This window comes from Monodon monoceros, unplaced genomic scaffold, assembly GCF_005190385.1.
Source record: "Monodon monoceros isolate NGI ecotype Baffin Bay Population unplaced genomic scaffold, NGI_Narwhal_1 Super_Scaffold_5, whole genome shotgun sequence".
Lineage (NCBI taxonomy): Eukaryota > Metazoa > Chordata > Mammalia > Artiodactyla > Monodontidae > Monodon > Monodon monoceros.
The window spans coordinates 71260405-71286460 of record NW_021703782.1 but is presented as its reverse complement, the minus strand read 5'-3'; the positions used below and the strand labels follow the sequence as shown (position 1 = coordinate 71286460).

Below are 26056 nucleotides of genomic sequence, written 5' to 3'. Positions count from 1 at the left end.
TCTCACTAGAAAGTTACCAGTTTCTCAACACTGGTCCAAGTAACTTTTTACAATTGATTCTTATCTGTAATCTTCCTGAAATTTGGGTCCTTTCTCAAAGTGACAAATTATATGTATTACTCTTTGCCCCCCAAAAGTGCCTAGGAAGATGTGGGTTCTCTTATTTCCCTTCCCTTCTTCCTATTCAGATTCTAGATGTTTCATTACTCTTCTTCATAGAACAGTTAGACATCATTGCCATTGATTCTTTTTACATTCTTACTGTTGGAACAGTTTCTTGCTCTCTGAGTTAAAGAGGTATTTAGACAAGTGTTCTAGGAAGTTCCTTTTCTTCTGCAAAATTCTGGGGCTACGAGCCTTTCGCTTTTAGTTCTCCTGACCACAAATTTTTTTTTTTTTTTTTTTTTTGTGGTACACGGGCCTCTCACTGTTGTGGCCTCTCCCGTTGCGGAGCACAGGCTCCAGACACGCAGGCTCAGAGGCCATGGCTCACGGGCCTAGCCGCTTCCTGGCATGTTGTATCTTCCCGGACCGGGGCACGAACCCGTGTACCCTGTATCGGCAGGCGGACTCTCAACCACTGCGTCACCGGGGAAGCCCTGAACACAATTTCTGAAGCTGCAGTGGTCAGGTTTCACAGTGGGTGTCCCAGAAAGACTCTGCAGGACCGTGAGATTTCCGGGTACATCTGGTACATCCCTTCATTAAGGAGCTTGTTCTTTCAAATTTCTTTTTTCAGCTTTGTCTGAATGTCTACCAAGCTAAGAAAGGAAATCTTCTTGATCTGTTTTTCCTATTGGCAAACAAAATAAAATTCCAGACCAGCAGCAACACACTCCTCTGGTTAGTAAGATTGTAGGAGCCCAGACATTGCAAAGGGCTAAAATGATTATGTTTTTTCTGAGACATAATTTCAGGAAATGAACCACATGCAAAATGTGAACTCAACAATGAGAATGTTGTGAATCTATAAGGCAGGCATTAGCCTGTTATGCCAGCATGGGGAAGCATCAGCCAGTCGGTTGTTTTGCTTGTGTAAAATCAGTCCTTACTTGGTTGTTGGGAGTCTCAGTCTCTAGTCGGTGTTTTTCAAAGTGTGATTCACGAGAACACCAGTCTCATCCACTGATCTGAGGGGAAAGTGCTGCCATGGTCGTACAGTAATGCCTCCACCCTTACCCTGTGCTCATGGATTCCTAGCACCGTTGTCTTAGTAAAGGTTCCGAGTTCTGCAATATAGACCATCTGTTTAACTTTTTATAAACATCATTCTCTACAGTTATCTGACTTTGGCTCTAGAACCCACTTTTCAAAACAATAGCCATTAAAATCCCAAGTAACTAATGGTCCTGAAATATTCTTTGAAAGTAGCCATACAAGTATGTCTAATTCTTTGACTCTTAATAAATACGTATATCTTTAAAAGAATCTTCTAATTTCTTCGTTATCACTGTGACTTTGAATTAACTCTTTGAAAATAAACTTTTTTGTAGCATTCACAATGTGTGTGTGTGTGTATTACCATCATAATCATGAAGGTGATTTCAAAGAGTGCACAATTTTTTTTTTTTCATCCCAAGGCTTTACAGACCTGAGGGCAAGATTCCACATAATGGAACCATGTGATTACATCAGTCAACAGACTCTTTGGAACTGCTTGGTGTGTGTTATGCTCTGACCTACAATGTCATTGATCCTGATAATTATGACATGGCCTACGAACGTGAAAAAGGAAAATAATAAGCAGAGGACTAAATAGAAAATATTTGCATGAAATTTACAGTGGTAGAGCCAAGAAAGAGATGGAGTTCTTTAAAAGGAAAAGAACATTTTAAATAATAAAGGAGTATTTTCTCCATCGAAGAAGGAGTCTGCTATGTGTTAGATTAAGCAAATGTAGCTTTTATAGCGAAGCAAAACCAAAAAGAGAAACAGATTTTCAGCAAAGTTTTTGCGGGAAGGCAGTGTGCCTTATAGTCATTGATTACCTTGGTGAATGCCGTAATAAAGATTAAAAATAAAGCTCTAACCTTAGAAAAGCAGATCTAATAATGATAATAAATCAATTTGTAAAATCTTAAAGTAGAATAATATGTGACAGTTTAATAAACTTCCTTATCTAATATTTTGCTATCTGGGATATTTTGTTTAACACAAATTATCTGCTTCATCAGTGTCTAGTGTATTGCCTGACATATGGTAGAAAAGTATTTGTTGAGATAATATTTATTAATGGTAATTTTGAAATAGCTCAAGATTTCGTAGTAATTATAATACTTGTTTTAGGTATTTTACTAACAATTCTTATAACTTTTCTAACAGCCCTAAAATGAATTATTTTCCCATTTCATGGATGAGGTAGCTGAGGTTCAGGAAAGTTGAGAGACAAGCCTAAAGACACAGGGCTGGAATGTGACAGAGTTATGATTGAAGCCCGGTTTGATCTCAAGCTATTGTTCCCCGTCCCTGGCAACTATTTACTTAGCATTTACATTGTATTAGGTATTGTAAGTAATCTAGAGATGATTTAAAGGATATGGGAGGATGTGCATAGGTTATATGCAAATACTATGACAGTTTTTCTAAGGGTCTTGAGTATCTGTGGATACCTACTCTGTTCTTGTGATACCAGGGTAAAGAGGGATGTGGATGCTTTAGCAAAGGAGAATCAGTAGATTCCCTAGCACTGAAAGATTCCACACACAGGATTTATCATCTTCATCAGGGACTTCAAAAGGCTGTGTCATGTAGTAATTTGTAATTTTGCTGAGCCATGAGTTGAATCATAAGTGTGGAGAGGCTGTTCTATAGGAATGAGTCACTGGCTACGTGAACCCAGCCAGCAGCAGCTCGGCGTGACTTTGCTGTTCTTTGTCATTTATGCAGTAATGACCATAAGAAAATGCATCAACAACTGTCACTCTTTGTTCAGCGCATCTTAATGAATGAAGGTCAGCTGTTCAAGTTGTAATGAAGTCAGAGAAGGCGAAGTGGTCTAAGAAATGATAGTTCTTGCCCACGTTTTCGGTAGGAAATTTTAAGGCGTGTTTGCAAATTTGAGGACCCTTTGAGATCCATTATCCAGGCTGGTCTCTAGAATGTTGTTTCACATTTGAGCAAATAAAGGTGGGTGATCTGCCTAAGGTTACAGAGGTGGTAAGTGTGTACACCACACGTTTTATGTTTCCTGTGCTACTTTCCTTTTCTTCTGCTTTTTAAACAGCAGCTTTGGGTGTTAGGTCTGCCTTTAAGTGTTTTACATCCTTTCTGTCATTTAACCATCTAAAATAAATGCCATAGGGACTTCCCTGGTGGCGCAGTGGTTGGGAGTCTGCCTGCCAATGCAGGGGACATGGGTTTGAGCCCTGGTCCGGGAAGATCCCACATGCCACGGAGCAACTGAGCCTGTGCGCCACAACTATGGATCCTGCGCTCCAGAGCCCGTGAGCCACAACTACTGAAGCCCACGTGCCTAGAGCCCACACACCACAACAAAGAGCAGCCCCCGCTCGACACAACTGGAGAAAGCCCGCGCACAGCAGTGATGACCCAACGCAGCCATAAATAAATAAATAAATAAATTTAAAATAAGTGCCGTATACCCTGAGAAAACCATAATTCAAAAAGAGTCATGTACCAAAATGTTCATTGCAGCTCTGTTTACAATAGCCAGGACATGGAAGCAACCTAAGTGTCCATCAACAGATGAATGGATAAAGAAGATGTGGCACATATATACAACGGAGTATTACTCAGCCATAAAAAGAAACGAAATTGAGTTATTTGTAGTGAGGTAGATGGACCTAGAGACTGCCATACAGAGTGAAGTAAGTCAGAAAGAGAAAAACAAATACCGTATGCTAACACATATATGTGAAATCTAAAAAGAAAAATTTGTCAAAAGAACCTAGGGGCAAGACGGGAATAAAGATGCAGACCTACTAGAGAATGGACTTGAGGATATGGGGAGGGGGAAGGGTAAGCTGGGACAAAGTGAGAGAGTAGCATGGACATATATACACTACCAAACGTAAGGTAGATAGCTAGTGGGAAGCAGCCGCATAGCACAGGGAGATCATCTCGGTGCTTTGTGACCACCTAGAGGGGTGGGATAGGGAGGGTGGGAGGGAGGGAGATGCAAGAGGGAAGAGATATGGGGACATATGTATATGTATAACTGATTCACTGTGTTATAAAGCAGAAACTAACACACCATTGTAAAGCAATTATACTCCAATAAAGATGTTAAAAAAAATAAAATAAATGCCATTGTTACCCCCATTTGACAGATTAGGAAACAGGGGTTTAGAGATGTTAAATAGCTTGCCCAAGTTCATGCTCAACTAGTACTGGGTGGAGGTGGGATTACAACAGGGAGATCTGATCCCAAGGTCCATCATTTTACTCTATTTCCTTTGAGAAGAAAACAAAAAAAGCCTGTTTTTTTGTTTGTTTTCATAACAATCAAATGCCAAAATGGAAATAAGCAACAAGGAAAAAAAAAATGATTGAGAAGATGTGCACCTTGGTTCAGGATTAAAACATACTCAGACAGCAGTTCAGAATTTTTCTAATTCAGAGCCCCTCTGTGTGTGTCGGGCATCCTTTCAAACAGAGCAGCCCTAATGAGCTGAATATTTGTGTCTAAGAGCTTCAAAAATGTGGAAGTTACCATTTGGTTTTCTACTTCTAGAGTGTAGGAACCGGAATAGGTGTGACATTCCAGCCTAAAGCCACCTCAAGCTGTTAATGAGTTTTTGAAAATCCTTCCAAAGTGACTATAAGATCTTTGTTATTTCATCTGAAGACTTGGCCTTCTGTGGGCAGGGTAAGACTCACTGTGGTGGGAACTCAGTTCTTCCTTCCTCTTGCTGAAGCAACCTTGGAAATATCAACACATCTAAGATTTACCTGAATTTTATGACCACCGAATCACCAAAACAAGACATTACCACATTGGCACATCCTGCGGTTTCCATGTGATCTTAACCGAAAATTCTGCCAAGGGTTCCTAAGAGTAGCTACTTAGTTCTCACAATGTTCCCTCTGAGGCTTGCCACCAGCTTGCTAAGAATTCTGAAAGCTAACTTTCATTATTAAGTATTTCCATCCAGTGTGTTCAACTGTAACTTGAAATGAAATAGAATTATATTTTGCATTTTGTTTATATGATTAACTAACTCATACCTGTTTTGCTTTTCTGTGTACAGTGTTCAAAATAAAAAGGGTAGTCAATTGTAACTTATTTATATTATTAGAAATGACTTATTTCCTTTTCATCATAGCCTTTTTCATTAGTAGTTGTTTAATTTCATGTAATTACTTGTGATTTTTACTACTTCACATCTGACATTTGGACAAATAGAAAAGGGTCTAATTTATCTTCCTAGTCTAACACATTGAACTAAAAAATATTCTTTCCACATACAGAATATTTTTTACCAAAAAAATGAGAGGATTGCACTTCCATTGAGGACCTTTGTATAGGCAATGTAAAAATTCTGTGTGTATTTTATAAAATGCTGTCACAAATAACTTGAGAACTTCAGGTGAAAGCTCTAACATAAATGCAAATTACAGTTGATTATATTTGAATGTCATTTTACAAAACAGCAAGGGTGGAATTAAAAAACAAAGCTTAGTAGGCAATGAAAGTGACTTAGAAATTATGACCTGGATGAAGGCAAAGCGGTGATCTTGTGGTTTTTGAGGCCAATATACTTTCATAGTTGGTGGAGGTTGATTATGGTTCATAGCTGCGATTAATACTGTAGCTTTCGCTGTGGAGGTTAATTTGCAGTAAGGGTCAGCATGAAACTTCCTCACTAGACTTTTTTTTTCCCACAGTTAAAAGAGAGGGCCATGTTTATTTTGTCTGCTGAGCCTTTGTTCATCATTTTCATCTCTGCCTGCCAGCCGAATCCTCTCTTCTCTGACCTCTCTATCCATACTGAGTTCTACTTTCTCAACCCCTATGTAGCATTGCCGATGTACAGACTTAACCATGTTCTGCCCTTTATTGTCAGGCACTGTTTGAAATAGTGAGGTCTTGTTTCAATAAATGATATATTATGTGCTCCTGGAGGGACAGTGTTGTAACTCCTTGGTGCTCCATGCATTCTAGATGTATTTATTTACAGTCATGCAGTTTATGGCTAGACGAAGCCTTAGGGAGATGATTTGTTTCAATTGCATAATCTTGTGGACCAGGAAAATGAAGCTCTATAGAGGTAAAGTAGTTTCTTCTAAGGGTTATGGCTAGTGTTAGGGGTAAAGCCAGGCCTAGAATTTAGGTGTCCCAATTTCCAGTTTAGTATAATTTCCACTCTTCCTTCCTTATATACTTCATTCAACGAATATTTATTGAGCATCAGTGGCAGGCACTCTGCTAGACCCTGATACCGCAATGCTGAGCCTGTCTTGGAACTTATACAGTGATCAGGGAGAAGGATACTAACAAATAGCACACAAATAGATGCACACTAGCTACTGAGATAAGTGCTGTTAAGGATTATGTGGTTCTGAGAGAGTAGGTAATGGATGGAAGATTTCCTTGAGAAACTTGTCTTTGACTTGTAGGACTTGGCACTGTGTTTATATGTACTTTTTTTTTTTTTTTTTTTCCCATACACGGGCCTCTCACTGCTGTGGCCTCTCCCGCTGCAGAGCACAGGCTCCGGACGCACAGACTCAGCGGCCATGGCCCACAGCCCCAGCTGCTCCGCGGCATGTGGGATCTTCCCGGACCGGGGCACGAACCCGTGTCCCCTGCATCGGCAGGCGGACTCTCAACCACTGCACCACCAGGGAAGCCCCCTATATGTACTTTTTAAACGCAGTTAAATTAGACAAATATTTGTTGTTGCTCACTCTGTGCTGGGCCCCAAAAGAAATCAGAGCCAGTAAACTACAGCCCCTTCCCTCAATGTATAGTCTGGAAGACGATAAGCTGAGAGGTAACATCATAAAGCAAAATGTAGAAGTTCCATGGTTCAAAAGACACAAAGCTCACATTCTGGGGGAGAAGAGGAACATTAGGAACATCTTCCTGTCAGAGATGGCATAGGATATGGCCCCTGAACAAAAGCTAAAGAAAGGAATAGAGAAGGCCTTCCAGATGTAGGAAAAAGCAAACCGAGATGGAACAAGATAGGAAATTAGAGGAGTTTTCTAACAACAGAAAGTAATCTCATTTTACAGGAGCCGGCTTTTCGGTTACACAACTGTTGAGGATGTTGTCTATTGAAATGCCCTTACAGTCCACTGAAATTAAAGATGGAAATGCAAATGTTCCCGCGTTTCTCCCCCTGGAGCACATAATCCTGTGCTTTGGTTGGTTGCCGGCTATATGGACTGTTCCCCCCAACTCCACCCCTACCCCTCCGTGGCAACTACATCTATGTCTTTAATTGCTATGTTACCTAGCATTTCACTGGGGTTCAATAAACATTTAATCGTCATAGTAAAAAGTGTCTGCTATGTTGAAACTGTTTTCTCTGGCATAAGTTACCTTCTCTAGAAACAGAAACAAAACTCCTTCCAGATGACATGGTTGGCCCAGTGTAGTGAGTATCAAACTCAGTTTTTAAATACTGCCTACACTAACCTGTATCATCACGTAGCTTTTATGCAATTCAGAGAGGTCTCAGCCGTTTCTCCCTATGGATGGTATAATAGTTTGTCTAAATATTGTTGTAGGAAAGTGCTGCAGAATTACTTATTAGCATGTGTTAAGTGGCCAGCTACTGTGTTCCAGGTTCTGTGTAGGACACAGTGTTATTGGTCAATCTTATTAGGGAAGTAAATGGAGGAGCAGATGAGTGGTACCTGATCCAACCCAGGCACAGATGTACTTGATCGTTTCTAGCATTGCCAAGAATAAAAATTAGGGATATTTCATGGAAAACTGTAGACTTTGGGCTTCCCTTGGTAAATCGGAAAATCTGGCAACACGGGGCCTATATCCCAATGGCGGCAGTCAGTGGGAGGTAAATAGCAGCCGTCCTCCTTAATTAGGGTGTGTGTTTCTCAGTGTGCTGTAGTCCCTATCACTCCTTGTTGCCTACATCTGGCTTGTTTTATTCATTTCTGTGGCTTCCTGGCCCTTATAGTGCCCCTTGCTTTGGAGTGCCGTTGCCTTTCTGGGACCCTTCTCTTTAGTTTCCAGTAGCAATTTTCTGGCCAGCCAGACAATTAATTATGACCACAACAGCTAGTGTGTGTGTGATGCTTAATAGTTCACAGTGGTTCTTGAACTTTTCCATGTATCAGAATCATCCAGAGGGCCTGTTAAAACAGGGGTTTGCTAATCAGTTTCTTATTCAAAAAGTTTGAGGTAGGATGGAAGGATTTGTATTTTTATCACATTCCCAGGTGATGCTGCTGGTGTGTGTACCGCCTTTTGAGAACCACTCAACTACTGTATTGTAGCACAATAGTAAGTCACGTGAGCTTGTCGGGGCAGGATGTTCCCCACCAGAGATAACATTTGGCAAGATTAAGCAACTTATCCAATGTCATAAGAAGCAGCGGAGTCAGATTAAACCATGTCTTTAGAGTATATCCAGCAGGAGACCATCCCGTACATCCCTGTTCCTGCCCCACATCTGCCCTCGAAGATGCACAGAATCCTCTAGAGAACGCTGTAAAACAGACATAGCCACGGGGATTCTAACTGAGGATTATACCATGGGTGATCGTTGTCATATCTCAGGACACAGAGAGTTAGCACTTGTTTGTATTCAGTGAGCAAAGGCAGAAAGGTGAGGTCAAAGCTTGACATCAGGCATACCTGTGAAGGTATGAGACATGCCTGCTGGGCAGAGTGCAGGAGGCCCCACAGCCAGTGTTTCGTGCTTGAAGGAGGTCCACTTGAGCAGGCAGACGGCAGAGCAGGTGGGACCAGTACAGTCTTTGGTATCGACACGGAGCAACAGGTGCTACAGAGCCAGGCGGAGCACAGCACTGGGGATTCATTGGGGAGCCAATGTTACTGTTTTCAAGGGGGAGCCTCATGGGGAACTGTGACTGAGGTAGGCCCACCTGAGGTCTGAGACTTGGGAACAGGACTTCAGGATGGCAGATTTGCTGGTGGGATAAGACAGATTGCCTGGGCAGGGGCTAGGTACAGAAAACAACTATAGGGATCCATTTTCCAAGGTTGGGGTGCAGGGCAGAGCTATAGGGCTTCTCACTTACTAGATCTGACTGTCAGGGTCAGAGCAGAGCTAGCAAGAAAGGTGGTTTCTTCAGTCTTGGCATGTTGGGCTTCTTAAAACTTTCTCTAAGTCAAGATTAGTCTAATGACATGGGGCCCTTCCCTCTTACGGGATGAGAAGGAAGATAAAGATGGGGAACCAGACAGGCCTAACATGGATTAAATTTATTAAATTCTATCTGCTTAAAACTCTATGAAAAGAATAATTGGGTCATCATGTAATTAAGATAACCATTCACTGACCTAGTTCAGAAGTTTATCTGTACAAAATCAAGACTGTTTTAACAAATTATCAGCCATCTGTCTCCAGTTTTCAAGATAATTAGTTATTTGTTGATTTACATATTCACGTGCACATGTAATTTACATGTAAACTACACCCATGAAAACCTATTTTGTTTGAGATTGTTAGACAATGATATATTCTGGTTAATTTGGGGGCTGACCATACAACATTTTGATTTCAATCTTGTTGGAAAATTTTTTTTAAATCTTTTTACCTCTTTCCTGCTAAATGTTGTATAATGAAAATAACAAAGCCCTTTTTCCTTGTTAAAAAAACTGAATAGCCTTCTCAATCTGATAGTATAGATAAGGCAGCTATGAAATAAATATTGGCAATTCAGGGGTGTGGGAGTGGAGAGGCACGCCTACCACTGCTCAGGTTCAGTCGTTAACGTTAACTGTTCTTCTGTGGTTTTACCCCTATCCCAGAAGCGAGCCACAGAAACTAACCCTGATGAGTGGAGGAGTCTGACTGAGCTTCTGCTACTCAGTGAATACCCAGCCCATGAGAACACTCAGCGCTGGGTATATTATGCGTTTGATTATAATAAACTATAAACACAGAGGGAATACGTGTCTCTTTTTTCCCTTTAATAACATTAATTGTTTTAGGATTGTGATCGTCACCTGTAAACAGTCATTATGTGTAGCATGACATCCTCATTGTCCCGACGGGAACCAAACACTCTGCTTTCCTCTAGTCAACTTTAGGTAGCCTCATGGTTTAATCTAGAGGGGAAGATTTGGGACTGGGTTTTATCTAAGGAAAAAAAAAAAGAAGAAGAAGCATTACATTATTATAAACCAGTTCAAAAACCAGTATATGAGGAAAGACCTCACTTGTGCACAGTGTAATGTGCAAACCAAAGGCAATTTTCAGTGATGGAAAGGAGATTAAAACTTTTTTTTTTTTTAAACAGGCTCACGCACAATTAGTTCGAGAAGTTGATGTGGAGAAGGTGTCTGCTTTTGAGAATCCGTATGTAGATGCAATAAAGAGTTTATGGAACGATCCTGGAATCCAGGAATGCTATGACAGACGACGGGAATATCAGTTATCTGACTCTACCAAATAGTAAGTATTCCTCCAGGAGGCCCTTTGCATCTTTCTCTTTACTTTCATGTGCAGGTGCTCTGCAGTGAGACCTTCTGTGTTCTGTAATGTGTGTACTGTTATCTGATTCTAACTGCTCAGTTAGGAAGTATAGGTATTAAACTTGTGCCAGCCTCATAAATTTCAACTATATTGTAAGGGACTGGCATGATGAGTCAGGGAGAGTATTTTACTGTTTTCTGTTTGAAAAGCAAACTGAAGACTCTAGGAATCTGCATTCACTAACCTGTCTCTTTCCCCAAATTGTAAAGCAGCAGTTCTCAAACACATACTTCATTGTGCTTTGAAATCTTGTAATAATAATTTTTAATGCAAATTTCGGATCTTACTCATATGCTGGAAAACACCTACGCACATTAAGAACCGCAAACAAATGCGCTTGATTATGGCTTCGCAAACATCAGACCTCCTGGTTTCTAGTTTCCAGGCACCGAACCTTGACTGCTTCCTGGGAGCCACTGTTATGTTGATGGATAGATTTGCCTTTGCATGAAAATTGCGTGGGAGTCGAATTTTGCATGCATTCCCGAATTATTTTGTGAGCTGTCAATCAGAATCATGTGTCCTGGGAGAGATTTGCATCCTAGAGAGCTTTGTTAGTTCTCTAGATTAAATCTTGCCTAACAGAAAGAAAAGCTCTGGCAGTCATTGGATTAATGTAATCAATGTGGTCAGCAATGTAGATAATTGGGCGCCTGAAAAATGGATTTTTTTTAGTAGTATTTAGCCAGATTTCTGTCTACATTAATTATGTTAACCCAGCATTTGCCTCTTGTATTGGTTCTGGGCAGACAGAAGAAAGGGTGGAAAATATTCAGCAGCCTCAGGGCAGTTCATGTGTTGAAATGACCCCCTGGATGAGAGCAGGACCATGGGGAAAATAAGGAGCCCCATAGGCTGATTGGCATCACTCAGCAGTGCAGAGAACATCCAAGAGCTGTTTGGCTCTGTTTTTGAAGTAAAGTGGATCGTGCTCTTACCCTAGTTCTAGGCATTTGTATAAGATAAGTTATGATTCAGGTTAGCCAGAGAAATGTTGCCTGGTCAAAACAATTCTTGTATTCCTAAGGTAAATCTGAATGACGTAATTCTGAAATGTGACGTGGAACGCTTAGGAACACCGTGTCTGTCGTGTTTAAGCTAATACCCACCGCTCTGGGCCTCTGAAATGAGCGCTTCCTCATTCCCTACTTCTTTTGTCCTTCTTCCACGCCTTCACGGAGCCTTCCACACTGCCTGTTCTCAGTCTTCCTCTTCCATGTCTGCCCACCTTCCTTCACCCCCTTCCCTTCCTCCCTCCCTCTCTCCTCCCCCCCGCCCCCCGCCCCGAATTCCTACTGTGTAAGTTCCTGTGAGTAGAGAGATGAAGAAGATGCGTTCAGCTCTGATGTGTTGCAAATTCTGCCCCCTCAGCCTTTGACCTGCTGTCTTCCTTTTACTTCCTGCCCCCTCTGTCTTTCTGTTTCCTTTGCCATTCCAGACTCCATCCATCTCCCCCACATTGCGCTGTGCTTTACCCCTCGCTCCTGTTGCTGCTCATTATGTCTTCCGCTGTCCGCCCTCACCTCTGGTTCTCCTTTAACTCCTCTTCACTTCTCACTTTGCTATTGTGACGTCTCTCCTGGTCCATTATAAAGTTACATACACAAATAAATCCTCCACCTCTCATCATTTCTAACCCCCGTCTTTTTACTTTATCATAAATCCTGTCTCTCCCCCTCCTCCTTACCTCTTCTGTTCTTTACCTGCCACCTAGATCTGTTCTCTCTACAGAGAGGTCTTGCGACTAGGGTATCAGAGCACCAGTGTCCCATAAGGATGTTGCTTACCAGGGTTGGGCCCCACCCCCCTTAGGAAATGGTTTGCCTCCTGCTCCTGGGATAGGCCCTCGAAGAGATTCCTGTTTGCCCCGAGGACACCCGGGTCGGCTGCTGCTGTTGTGCTCTTGAGACAAAGCTCCACCATATGTCTGGTGACATTCCTTCAGTTTAGATTTGTGCATTTCCAGACAAGTACCCGTGAGTTGCTTTAGGGCAAAGAGCTATCCGCAGCGGTTTCTCCAGGCCCCTGTTAGCACTGTGATGCTGGGAGAGCCACCATCTTAGAATTCTGTCGCACAGTCTGCGTCTACCGTAAAAACACGCCTGCTCTGTGGGCACATCCCTCATGTTAGAGCTGAAGATACGGGGGCACCTGGGACAGGCTGATCTCAACCCCTTCACGTGATTATTCTTTAAACAGTTCTACTTTCCCCTGATGGGTACAGGGGGAACTCGATTTTCTAAACTGTACATCACGTGGGTATATGAGTGCATGCACATGCACTTTTTTTCTTTTTTAACCATATCTTTATTCAGAAGGAATAAAGTAAATTATATGTCCTTATACCCACATTTCAGTGTGCATCTTTTTGAAAAAATAGGACATTTGCTTACATAATAAAGAATACCATATTATACCTAAAAATAATCAGCCGTCCTTTTCATCATTCTGTACCCAGTTCATATTCATATTTCCCACATTCTTCCAAAATGTCCTTCAGAGTCAGTCAATTTTAGGGCTACACATTGCATTTGGTTTATATGTCCCTTAAGTCTCTCTTAACCTAGTAGAGACCTGCTTTGTATTTCACTGGCATGTTGAAAAGATTGACTTGGATTGGGCCTGATTGCTGCCTCAGAGCTTGATTTAACTTTCTCTTCCGTCTCTTGGGTTTTCTACAAACTGGAAGTTGCATTTAAAGACTCGATTAGATTCCAGTTAACCATTGTGAGTAGAATACACTTTAAGTGATGTCATACACTGGTTTACCCATCAGTGATAAGTTAAGGTTCACCACAGTGTTAGGGCACTGACAGCCTCCATTATAAAGTTATATATTTTTCCTTCTGCCACCAAAAGCAATCTGTGTGGTGTTACTTGGTCATTGTGTAATCTCCAGTTCCCCATCAACTCTTCACATGATCGTTTTAATTCCAATCAGTAAGTCTCACCTGGTTTAATAATTCCATTAGGATTTGTAAAAGAATGATTTTCTGCTTTTATCATTTGGTCTTTGTTGGCATTCTTCTATGAAGTAGAAGGTTTTCTCCTCCACTGGTGCTACTTGCTCATCCTGAAATACATTTTCTACCAAAAGGAATGTGTTTCATTCAGTCTTTTCGTTACAGTACTTTGTTACATAGGCTAAATAGATGGTGACTGTATAACTTACGCAAAGCGGGACATTTTGAGAAGGAAGGGGTTACTGTTAATAATTGCAATGAAATAGCAGGCATAAACTGGGAACCTCCTGGTCAAACAGGGACATTTGGTCACCTTAGCTAAATGAAACCTAGGGAGGTGTTTTGTTTTTTTCCCCTTCGTTTTCTCTAGAAGACTCTTGTTTACTTTCAGGGGGTAGAACCAATCTATTCCTGCCAATTATGTAAGTTGTGTGTGGAAACCTGAGTTAGCTGACTCCATCCATGTTTCTGATCTCTAACCAGGATGTTTCAGCACTCTTTATATTATAGATCAGGGTCCAAGTAGCCTGGCTGGCCTGCCTTTAATCCCATTGTGCCGGGAGGCCAAGTATTAGCGTCACTTTATTCTTCCCCATCTTAGTCCCAGGCATTTTCCTTTTCCTTAGCCAGGAAAACCTTGCCAGCACAAAGATAGGACCAGTGGCTTTTTGGATTCACCCATTTGCTGCTATGTTCCACATGTTCCCCCAGTGTGGTCCAGGGAACGCCCCGTGAACTGCGGGGATAGTACTGATGAGGATGTAGGTCCCCTGTCTTGAGCATCACTGATTCCCAGTACTGAATTCATTTTCAAAGAGTAACTCAGAATAATTCCTTTTTCTGCATTCGAGATGGTTGTTACCCCTTTTCCTTTCTGACCTTTGTGTACATTCCACTGGTGTGTCTTTTAGTATTTTATCCTGCCTCTGTTACTTCATGAGGAGGCCTGTTGTTCTTTCTGTCTTTATAATTAAAATTTTAAAAACTTTGTTGATATTCTGCACCTAATTTCTTATACGGTGACATCACCTTACAGAAATCTTTCTGAATTTAAGACCAGCCTCCCTGAGTACTGACTGTCTCCCTTGTGGTTCTTCAGTTTAGATTTAGGGAACATGTAGATACCTAATCTCTAGCCGTGTGAGAATCCGTGCCTGCCATGCCCATCTGCTTAAAGTTTTCAGCTTAACAACAGTTCTCTCCAGGACCCTGCTGGTTGTGAGAGTCAGTGTAGGCCACTTGCCAGGAATACTGAGAACAGAGGCCAAGCATGCCTCTCGTCTTTTCTATCTGATGAGCTCCTATTTATCCTTCAAGACCCAATTCAGGAGTCACACCCTCTGAAAGTCTTGCCCAACACCAGAGAGAGTGAGTCACTGTGTCATGTATCTTAACACTTGTACAAATCTCCTTTGTATCTGGTATTGTGTTTACCGAAGTGTCTCTCTCCTCTGCCCACAGTGCCTAACATTGACTGCTCACGTTTGACCTTCACAAATGATTGTTCCATGAAATCATAGATGGGTAATTTCCACTGTTTCAGTGACCGTGATGTAGGCACTATCTGTCTTTGGACATTATAGGCGAACTATGAAGTTCCAGAGCTAAAGGCATTTAAGTCTTTTTTCCTGCTGTTTTTGAAGATCTGGCATGTGGAAAGTTCTGTTATCGAAATAGCTGCCATTTGCTGAATACTTCCTGTATGGTAGATTCTGTGCTTAGTCGTTTATATGCAAAACTGTAGATATTTCTTATTATCCCTATGAAACAGGGTCTCAGAGAGGTTGAGTGACTTGTTCACGGTCACACAATTAGTAAGTGATAGGAGTAGGAACTGAAATCAGATTTGCTGCGTCCAGAGCCCAAGTTTTTAACCACTGTGAAATCCAGCCTCACAGAGGATGGATGGATAGATGGATGGTTGAATGAATGAGAGAGAGAGAGGGAGAGAGATAATTGACAGTTGTTAGATATATAGGTGATAGACTAATAGATAAAATAGCTCTGATTAGATAAATCACTTACCATGAAAGATACAAATTATTTATTAATCTTTATTAACGTTGCCTATAGGTAGCTCCGATTTACTGGAAAACACACCCATCAGGGTTTTGATTATCGTGCACAAAATTTAGCCATGTTTAACAGTATATCAATTGTTCATACAACATAGAAGATATTCTAGGTCACACAGAATTGAGAAATATTATTTATTTTAGTCTACAGTCTTAACCCCTTTTCCCATACTCCATCCAATAACTTTTTACTGGAGTCAAACTAGAGCCAACAAGGACACTAAAGTGATTTGAGCTTTTGTTTTTCTACTTTGATTAGCCAACTTGCTGATCATAATGAACAATCGGATGGCTCAAAGGACAGGCCGCGCTGGTAGAAACAAGGAGATGGGAAATTCCAGACGACGGATAAGCAGTTTAGGATAAGTTTGCATTTGGCTTTAATTTGGCATATTCTTCCAGTTCTATTTAATGAAAGACTAAAAAAGCATTTTAAGATGCTGGAGAGTTTTGTAGATTCCCTTATTACCCTTTTTGTTATTGATTTTAAAAAGTCTGAGGGCTCTGAATATCCATAGATAAAGAATACAATAAACAGATGGCTGTAGGTTTACTTTTTTTTTTTTTTTTTTTTGCTGGGGTTCACCACCTGCCTTAATATACTGAGACGTCAGGTCAAATGAGTTCACTGCCTACAGTACCAAAAGCTCCCTGACATGAGCCAGAGAACACAAATCTCAATCAACTTGGCATATAGTGAGAAAAGTCCTCACACTGCAGGCCTTTGGCAAAAGACTGCTGTATCCTTGTTCACCTTCAGGGACCAAGTAATGCCTAATCTTGCTTTACTGGAGTACCCTCCAAGGATTTCAGTAGATCAGACACCTTGAAATTTCCTCATGTTCCACAGCCCATGAATCCACAGTACATGAAAATTGGCTTTGGGGCATAAGTCAGATTTGGAGTTTACTTCTAACTTCATGCTTAAATTTTTAATTTAATTTAAAAATGCACAAGGAATTTGAATGTTGGATTTTAAATGCAAAGCGAATTTTCAGAGGTAGGTTAGCATATCGGCCTGCTTTGGGGCTGAATCCTTCTTGAAGAAGTACCTTGCTAAAAATTAGTTCCTGACTCATGAGCCAAATACTCGAACCTGAGCGTCTGTTATCTCTTAACTCTCACAGCCATTCTAACTTTACTCTTTATCTGACTATTAAAAAGAAGTGTAGGGCTTCCCTGGTGGCGCAGTGGTTGAGAGTTCGCCTGCCGATGCAGGGGATACGGGTTCGTGCCCCGGTGCGGAAGGATCCCACATGCCGCGGAGCGGCTGGGCCCGTGGGCCGTGGCCGCTGAGCCTGCGCGTCTGGAGCCTGTGCTCCGCAACGGGAGAGGCCGCGGCGGTGAGAGGGCCGCGTACCGCAAAAAAAAAAAAAGAAGAAGTGTAAGCCTACTGCAGGCATTTGGAGGCAGACGAGACATTGTGTGGTGAGACCATTGGGTCAAAGTCCAGCCTTCAATGGAATTGCGTCTGCCATTCCTCACCTGTGGGGCTCTTGACTACGTAAGTCTCACTGGCCTCAGACACTGGTGTCTGTTCTGTAATCTCTAAACTCTCTTCTAATTCTGAAATCCTTTGATTCTCTAATAGTAAAATGCCTTTATCTGAGAAACCATTACCCTATGCAGTCAAGTGGAGACCTGGTACCCCCCAAATTTACCTGGAAATGTAACGAACAGAGAGATTATTCTCTACATAGTTAAATGACTGAAAATGCTCTCTTGAGCTCAGAAGAGGGTATTGATCTTGCGTATGTTTGCTCTTTTTTAAAGAATGACAGTAATAACATGGAGTGGCCCTTTTATTCACCCGCGTGACATATTTACTTCTATTTTTCTTTTCTTTTATCTAATGAGCCATATCTCCTAATAACCTTTATTTATCTATCTATTTATTTATTGGCTGCATTGGGTCTTCGTTGCTGCTCACGGGCTTTCTCTAGGTGCGGTGAGTGGGGGCTCCTCTTCGTTGCAGTGCGCGGGCTTCTCATTGCGGTGGCTTCTTTTGTTGCGGAGCAAGGGCTCTAGGCACACAGGTTTCAGTAGTTGTGGCTTGCGGGCTCTAGAGTGCAGGCTCAGTCGTTGTGGTGCAGGGGCTTAGGCGACATGTGGGATCTTCCCGGACCGGGGCTCGAACCCATGTACCCTGCATTGGCAGGCGGATTCTTAACCACTGTGCCACCAGGGAAGTCCCTCTCCTAATAACCTTTTGCAAGAATAAAACATACCCTGTATTTGTCTTCCACAGTGAACTCTGATGATTCTAAGACTTGGTCTCTAGTATTCCTTTTTCAGAATGCTTGGAGCTGTTAGAGGTGGTAAGGCTTAAGCACTGTAACCTTCATTACAGAGATGTAGTAGCGAAAGGGGTTTGCCTTGACACCTGTTCGTCATTCATTCACTCTGCTTGAAGGGCGAAGTGGATGTGGGAGACGCTTCACTCTGTCAGTTTGCTGCTTGCTCATATTTCGGCAGAATGTTTGCACGTTCAGTAGTTTGACCTCTTCTTTACAATCCTTCCCACAGTCTACTCAGGGTGACATTGTACCCACATGAAACCAGGGGCGCTATTACTATAGAACAGGATTGGAAAACCCGCAGGCCCAGCTCAACCTGCTGCCTGTCTTTATAAATTAAGTTTTGTTGGAACATAGCCAAGCCTATTTGTTTATGTGTTGCCCAAAGCTGGTTTTGTGCCCAGTGGCAGAATTGAGTCATTGCAACAGACTGAATGACCCACAAAGCCTAAAATACTTACTATCTGATTTCAAACCACCCCCACCTCGCAAAAAAAAGAAAAGAAAAAAATTGCAAGCCCCTCCCGTGGAAGGAGACTGAATATTAAAAGGCAACTAGCACTCTGCTTCCACGTCTGCCATTTAGATAGACCCTACCTTAGTCCTCGGATGCTCTGAATCAACCCAGAGATTCATTTTTAGAGAACTGAGAGAACAGATGGCCTGCAGTCCCTCAGCAGTACTCCATCAATAGCTCTTTGCACAACAAAACTTCAGATAGGAGGTGAGCGTCAGAGAGCTCTAGACTGTGTTCCCTGGTAGTACCTCTAAATGCCGTGCACAGAATGTCCAGTACTAAAGATGGCATAAATGACCAGAAATGTTGACTGAGTAGATTTGGCTCTGAGAGTAAGGATTGTGTCTCATGTGGCTTGGCTTTTGCCCCCACTGTAGTGCCTGGTGCAGCTGGTTGAGAGTGTGATGGGATTTAACAGTCAGTGGGACCAAAGGTAGGGCTGACCGGCTTTTGAAAGCGGCCCAAGAGAACTCGTACCTGACTAGGAGATAACCCCACCTCCAGTCTCAAGTGAGCCCAGGACACTTGCTTTCTCCATCGGGCCCGTTCCTTTATTTTCACTCCCCACCTGCCAAGCCCTCTTTGAACTCTTATGGGCTGACCCTGGTGTTCTTCTTCATTAACACAGTGGCTTCTTGATCTAAAGAATTGTGGTCTATAATTAGTTTAACATGACCAGCTCCTCAGACCTGATCATCTTATTAAAATGAAAGTTCTGGTCCTACAGAGCCAATATCCAAGTTAAGGAGACATGACCATGAGAGACCTGCTTTAGTCAGCGACCTTTTGCTCATGGCTGACTCCTGGCTACCATCACTGGGAGATCTCTTCTGAGTCACATCTTCTCTGTGCTGTAAAATGGTTATTTTATAGCATGTTTATCGCCATTGCTAGAGCACGAGCTCCTTGAGGACAGGATTCACATCTTTTTTTTTTTCTTTGTGGTTCCCACCCAGTGCTATGCACAGTGCCTAGTTTTCAGTCAGGCTTTAAGAGAAAGTTGTTGAATGAATGAGGAGCATAATAAAAGAGTAAGTAAATTATGTTTCTTTGCTGATTTCTTCCCATCTCTCTTTTCTCCCCTCTTCTGCCTGTTCCAGTCCCATTCAGTCTGCACGCTGTAACTCATCCCCCACTTTTCTACGCAGTTCTCTAGCGACTGCAGTTCATAATCATCTCTCCCTTCTTAATGCATTCATAGTTAGCACCTCACAGTTTGGCACTTAATTATTTCTTAATTGATTCATCTGTGCTGTCTTTGCTTCGCAGGTAGCCTGATGTCCCTAAAGGCAAAGAAAATATATATTTTTTAAGTATTTTGTACCAGCTCCCTGTGCCAGCCCCCCTCCCTCTCCAACACACACAGTGATTTGAATTGAACATATAACAGATTTTCAATAAATATGTGTAAATTAACTGAAGTAAGCACTGTCATTACAGTCAAGATGAGCAGACTAGAATAAAAAGTAGCCTTCTGATGCTTCTGATATGTTTTAGAAGTATAAAAGTTGTGTCAGAATTAGTCAACAGCTTTGAAAGTTACCATATAAAAGATGAATAAATTAACAAAGCCAAACAGGCAAATTGAAAAAGGCCTCTTCCTCCCTTCCCTTTTCCTTCTCGATCTGTCTCTTACTCTCTTCTGTTGTTTTGTTGTTGTTGTTGTTTAATATTTTAATTTTATTGGAGTGTAGTTGATTTACAGTGTTGGGTTAGTTTCAGGTGCACAGCAAAGTGATTCAGTTATACATATATTCTGTTTTAGATTCTTTTCTCATATGGGTTATCACAGAACATTGAGTAGAGTTCCCTGTGCTATACAGTGGGTCCTTGTTGCTTATCTATCTTATATATGGTAGTGTGTGTACGTTCATCCCAAGCTCCTGATTTATCCCTCCCCCGTGTTGTTGTTTTGTTTTTGCTCTTAATTACAAGGTTAATTTGTTTTTTGGGCAACAGACTTGGGAATCTTTTGCTCTGACCCAAGCCTGGCCGTGGCCCTGGCCCTGGAGTCTGTCTGACACACACATAGGTGCCCCGCTCCTTCCCCACTTGACACGAGTGGTCTCTTTACCGTAGACATTCAGATCAACTATCCATATATAAGATACTGAAACTGTTTACTAGATGCAGTGATATAGGATCTTTTTATGAGCTATTTAATTTACTTTCAAAAAATCTGATTTTCTGGGTTGGTTTAGTTTATTGGCAAAGGACAATTTAAATGCATGATCTCTTCTGTTTTATCCCACAGAATATTCTCCCTGAGTAGCTTTCATAAACTGTGAGATTGTAGCCCCCCTGCTACCACTAGGTGATCGTGTTTTAAACCTGGAATTTTGTACTGAAAACAAATAATTTCTTATGAACAAATTCTCTGTAGTAAATGCTGCACCTCCTTGAACTCTGATCATGGCGTACCAGGTGTTAAAGAGGAAAAAGGAAAGTTGATTTGCCCTCCGCAGAGCGAGCTCTTAAGGAGATGAAAGTGTTTGTATAACGAGTAATCAGAAATCTCGTGCAGCTAACCCACCTAACCAGGTTACCAGCCAGGCTCATCTGAGCAGTGGGATCTACCAGAGGAGGGAGGGACTTAGTTGGGTCTTGGCATCAAAACCTGTACTTGACTCTCCCCTCGGGACGGCAGTTTTGCAGAACTGTTACTTTCACTTTTTTTTAAGTTCACTTTGACAATTTCTTTTATTTTTTTCCTTTGGATCCTTGTGGTCACGTAGAAACTACACAGTAACCATAAGTTTCTAGTTTCTCCTTAGCTTCCACTGCTTTTGACAGTGTCAAATAAGAACTCAGGCATGATCTAGCTTTCACATCCCCCAAGACTTTTCCTCTTACACGGTCTTCTTAATTTTTTTAATGAAGTCGACCTAGTTTTTCTAACCTCCTTTTCAATAATAAAAACTGTGAAATTCTACCCAGAGTCATTTTCTGTACCAGAACTTCGCTTCATCTTAGTATCTGACTTGAACTGCAGCTCTCTTATATTGATCAATACAGCCTCTAGATGAGAGGCTCTTACACAGGAGTTGAAGAACCCCAGCATACACCCCATAGTGTGTTACATTAAATGCTCCAAGGTAATGTATTCAGTTATCTTACTATGTTTGGTTGGATTTAGAACAGATTACAGAGATTTCTTTTTCCACTTATCACCCACGGGTGCTTTCGCCCTTTTGGTATAATTGCTAAGGCTTGTATGCCTAATACGTGTATTAATTTTTTTTAACCCCGGCTGTAATATGATACTGTTTACTTGCTGAGTCATCTCTAAATTTTATTCATGTTTCCTTCATTTAAAAAAAAGCAAACCCACTTGAATTTCTAATTTCTATGTTGTTCTTGGCTTAGATTTCGATTACCTTTCCAGTCATAGGTAGTAGGGCTTTTTCTTTTTACTTCTAAAAAGATCTAAGAAAATAAGTTCTCATTACATGTCAGATTGGAGCATAAATTAAATGTGAAGGTCAACTCAAATCTGTTGCTGACAAACTACTGTCAAAAACTAAGGAACAATTGAAATCTCTTTTTAAAACATTCAAAAGAGAAATGCCATATTTAGTTTGATTAGAGCATATTGTTTTAGTGACATTCAAGCTTATCGCATATATTTTTAATCATTTAAAGTAATGGATTATACCCCTTTTCTGAATTTCTTATTTTTTCTGCAGCCAGATGTGATACTGAAGTTAAACGTATAACGACTTTAGCAGTTACGAGGTGTAATTATAAACGAATGGGCATGATTTCCTTGTCTTTCTTATAAATCAGTCATGCTAGAGAAGGATGTTTTGTGGATAATCACCAAGGATTAGAGACAGTTCAAACAAGTTCCCAGAAAATGGCTCTTTCCAAAATATACAAGCATTCATTCCTTCCCTAATAAACTCCCCTGTTTCTCCTCTTCATATAACCCCCTTTTTTCCCACAAGTTGGTAAACTCATTGCAGGCAGGGATCATATCCTGGGAATTTTCATTTCCTTAGCACCTACCAGAATGTCATGATCAAGATGGTTGTTGAATTTCAGATGACCCTGCATTTTCTTCATGGTAGGAAAGGAATTATGGAAATTTTACTAGTCTTTTTGTCGCCTTGCTTTTCACTGAAAACCATCAGAAACCTGTTTCTTCCATTAAAGATACTGTGTCACAATCGTTTGTTAATAAGGGGCCACTCCCTCTGTTTGCCCTGGATTAGAGGGAATTCCAAGGCCTGAAAGCTTGATACTGACAGTCATAAAACGGATGTACAAATTATATCATTTTGTGGCCAGGACCTAAAGAAGAGCAGGAAGCGCATCTACTAAATGAAATTAAATGGATACTGCCTTTCCTTTCTGCGTTGTCTTTATATTCGTCAGAGGCATTTGAATTCAGAATTTAGGTCTTACATAACGCAGGCCGGCCCGGAGAAGTAGTTATGTAAAGATGGGTATCTAACAACCGCCACACTCCGTTGTTTTCTCCTAGAAGGTGTAACCTGCCTTTCTAACCACTACAATGTTTTCCATAAAATAGTTTTAATTTGGGCCCCATGTCAAGCATCTGCTGTGTTCCAGGCCCTTGGTTGAGTGTCGGCGACCAGCCTTGGACGAAGGGAGTCATGGTCCTTGACCCCATGGAGTGTGAGAACCCTAACTGGGCAAATGTCTGTGGGAAAATGTTGAGGGTTTGGGGGTTTTTTTTAAGTCAATTATGAAGTTATCAATTATTGAATGTCTCAAAGCAATGACAAGTCATTAAATTCCCTTGAATGGATTGGAGTAAGATGAGTTTGACTACACCCATTTTCAAGGACAATCTTAAATAAGTCTTCACTCCTAGACAGTTAAATAAGTCCTGTGTGTACCATGGAGCTCTCTCTCTCTGACATCAGGAGAGGGCTACTGCCAGCCGCTTGTTATACAGACATTGCCTTGGAAATGTACCTTGTGCCTGTCACCATAGCAGCACCCTGAGAATGACCTCAGCAGCCACTCAGAATCATTCCTACAAAACAAATTATAACTATAATTAACTCTCTGAATTTACTCTGCAATATAAATTGTCCAGACCTCAGTGTTTTTTAGTTAAAGGTTAAATGAATGGAGTAATCCAACATGAACCCATCCGCCCTCCATATTCCACCAGCGTTTTTCCCCCAAATGTGAGGTGCTTCAGTGGAAAGTACAATTCAGTGAAGAGATTATTCCATCATTACCTCTTCTCAGAATATGACAAGAATCAACAAATAAGGATATGCTAGTCTCATCATGCTAGAACTCCATTTCTAAGGCAGTAGAGTGGCTTTTTTCCCTAAGCAAATGTGAAATGCAGAAAAGTGCTGTGAGTCCCTCCAAGTCCTGAAGCCCAGAGTGAGGGGGCCACATGGGGTTGGTGCTTGTGCAGGCAGAAGCTCTCCACACTGGCCTCTCTTTGGCAGTGAAAGATGCTAGTCCAGGTGGCCTGCACGTTTTACTTGTTTCTCAAATTATCTGCAACAGGTCTTCAGTTTTGGGTAGCTTTTGAGCCGCCCAGACCTTCCTATAGGAGAAAATAGATTGTGTGTCTTTTGTTTGATTGGGGGGGTTTGTTGTTGTTCTGTTTTGTTTTTCTAGTCTTGTTTTGGGGTGTTCTAGGTTTGGTTTGGTTTGGTTCAGGTTCTAGATAATGTATGTTTCAACTAGCAGACCTTGATAACAAGTTCTTTTCCTTTTTTTTTCTTTTGTTAAACTAGATCAGTTTAACTTTTTTACTCCAAGTGAAGTGGGCCTTTCTCTCCACCATCCACCTAAAACAAAACAACAAGAACGTCAAGCAAGAAGTGCAGTTCACTTTCCACTAAATTGTAAATGTATGAGGATCTTTAATGGTCATTTCCTTGCCTTGAAATATGTTGAAACCCGGGCAATGAACAGACAGAGCAGAGCCTAGCAAGCAGCAAGTGCCCAGTATAGGTTAATTGTTACGTTGCCGTTGTTACTCTCTGAACTATGCTTACATTGAAAAGGGGCAAAAGAAAGATGCAGGGGGAAAATATTCTTGCACGTATGAATGCTTCAGATATTCAGCTAATGTCTCAGTAGTGCCCGGCGTTCACAGAGAGAAACCACTGACAGTATTTTTAGGACAGCCTCTAAACTCGTATCAGTGGCTTTCGGTCGCAGGTGTATATCCTGATTCTGTGTTACTCCATCGTGTTTTTCCCAGAGCTCGGTTCACCCTTCTGAATTGGAGAGAGACTAGCGAGGTTCTCACGTGCAGTGTGACAGGGACTCTCCCACTTCATGTGCTGGTTCTTTAAATTTTCCTGTGCAAGGACACATGTTTAAAAATGAAGTGGCAACGAGTAGTCTGTTGAGTTCATCTTCAAGAAACAGATCAAGAAACAGAAAGCCATGATTTCTCTTCCCACAAGAACACAGTAGCACCTTGTGTCCAAGGCTTAGCCACCTTCTGTTCTGACCTCTGGATTGGGTGAAGTGAGTAGAAATGGTTTACTGGGCAGCCTATTTAAAAACAAGCTTGCCAATGTGAATTGGAAGTTCTCCGATTCCTCTGAATTAAATTTTTGTATATAGTAGTTAAATAAATGATGATCTTGCAGATTTCAAAATGTACATTCATTTCGATTTTTTCAAATCAAGGAGCTCATAAATCAAAAAACTCCATCTATACAGAGTACCCAGTTGATTTTGCATTTATGGAGTCATGAGCTGGTTTATCTGTAGGATGAGATACAGGCCAACACCCAGAACATGGGCTTGTTAACCCCATCAGACACCTCCCAGACCGTGCCAGGATATTCACTAAAATTTGGAGTGCAGTCCTTTTTTACATTTCCTTCCTGCCTCTCCCTCTTTTTGTCCCCCAGCCACTCTTACAATAATGAAAGATACCAGGCTGGTTTCTATCAACCAGTAGAGAGCTAATTGCCAGCTAAAGAATCATTGATGCGTTTGGGACAAGGCCACTAGAATACTAATTATAGTTGCTTTGTATTAGGAATTTCCAGACTAATATTGTACTTTTTTGTCTTAAAGAATTGATACAGCTCCAAAAAGGCAGTAATTTATTTCTTTGTTAAAGTCAGACGTAGCTCTACTATTTTATGATCCCATGAATCTTAGAGACTTAAATTTTTTTCAATACTCAGTTTCAATTTTAACAGTATCATTGATATGGAAACCCCACTAGTAAGAAGGATATTTAAATAATGCTAAAACTAAATCTCAGCATGGGAAATCATCCATCCATTCAGCAAATAATCGTTAAGTACTATTTGCCAGGCACTCTCTTAGGTACTAAGGCAGGAATAGCAGGGCGAGACAGTCTTTATCCTGGGTAAGTCATGTCACCTGAGTGTTTGTGCTCTTGCTGAGTTACGCTCCACACCAGACATTCCCCGTTACATGTCTCAGAACTCACTGTCTCTTGTTTGTGGGCATATAGGGGTTGAAGATCTAATCTCTTCCAAGTCTATAATGGTTCTACCTTTTCTTTAAATCTTATTCACACTTTAGTGACTTTCTGTATATACTTTGCAGTTGT

The 26056-nt window shown here is 41.3% G+C and overlaps 1 protein-coding gene across 1 annotated transcript in view; it reads left to right on the top strand.

Moving 5' to 3' along the window:
• The window catches only part of GNAQ (G protein subunit alpha q), a 289672-nt gene that overhangs the window by 192632 nt on the left and 70984 nt on the right, over window positions 1-26056 (top strand). The window contains exon 3 of the mRNA XM_029202711.1: window positions 10423-10577. Within this exon, the coding sequence (XP_029058544.1) occupies window positions 10423-10577 (155 nt within the window). The remainder of the gene's footprint in view (window positions 1-10422; window positions 10578-26056) is intronic.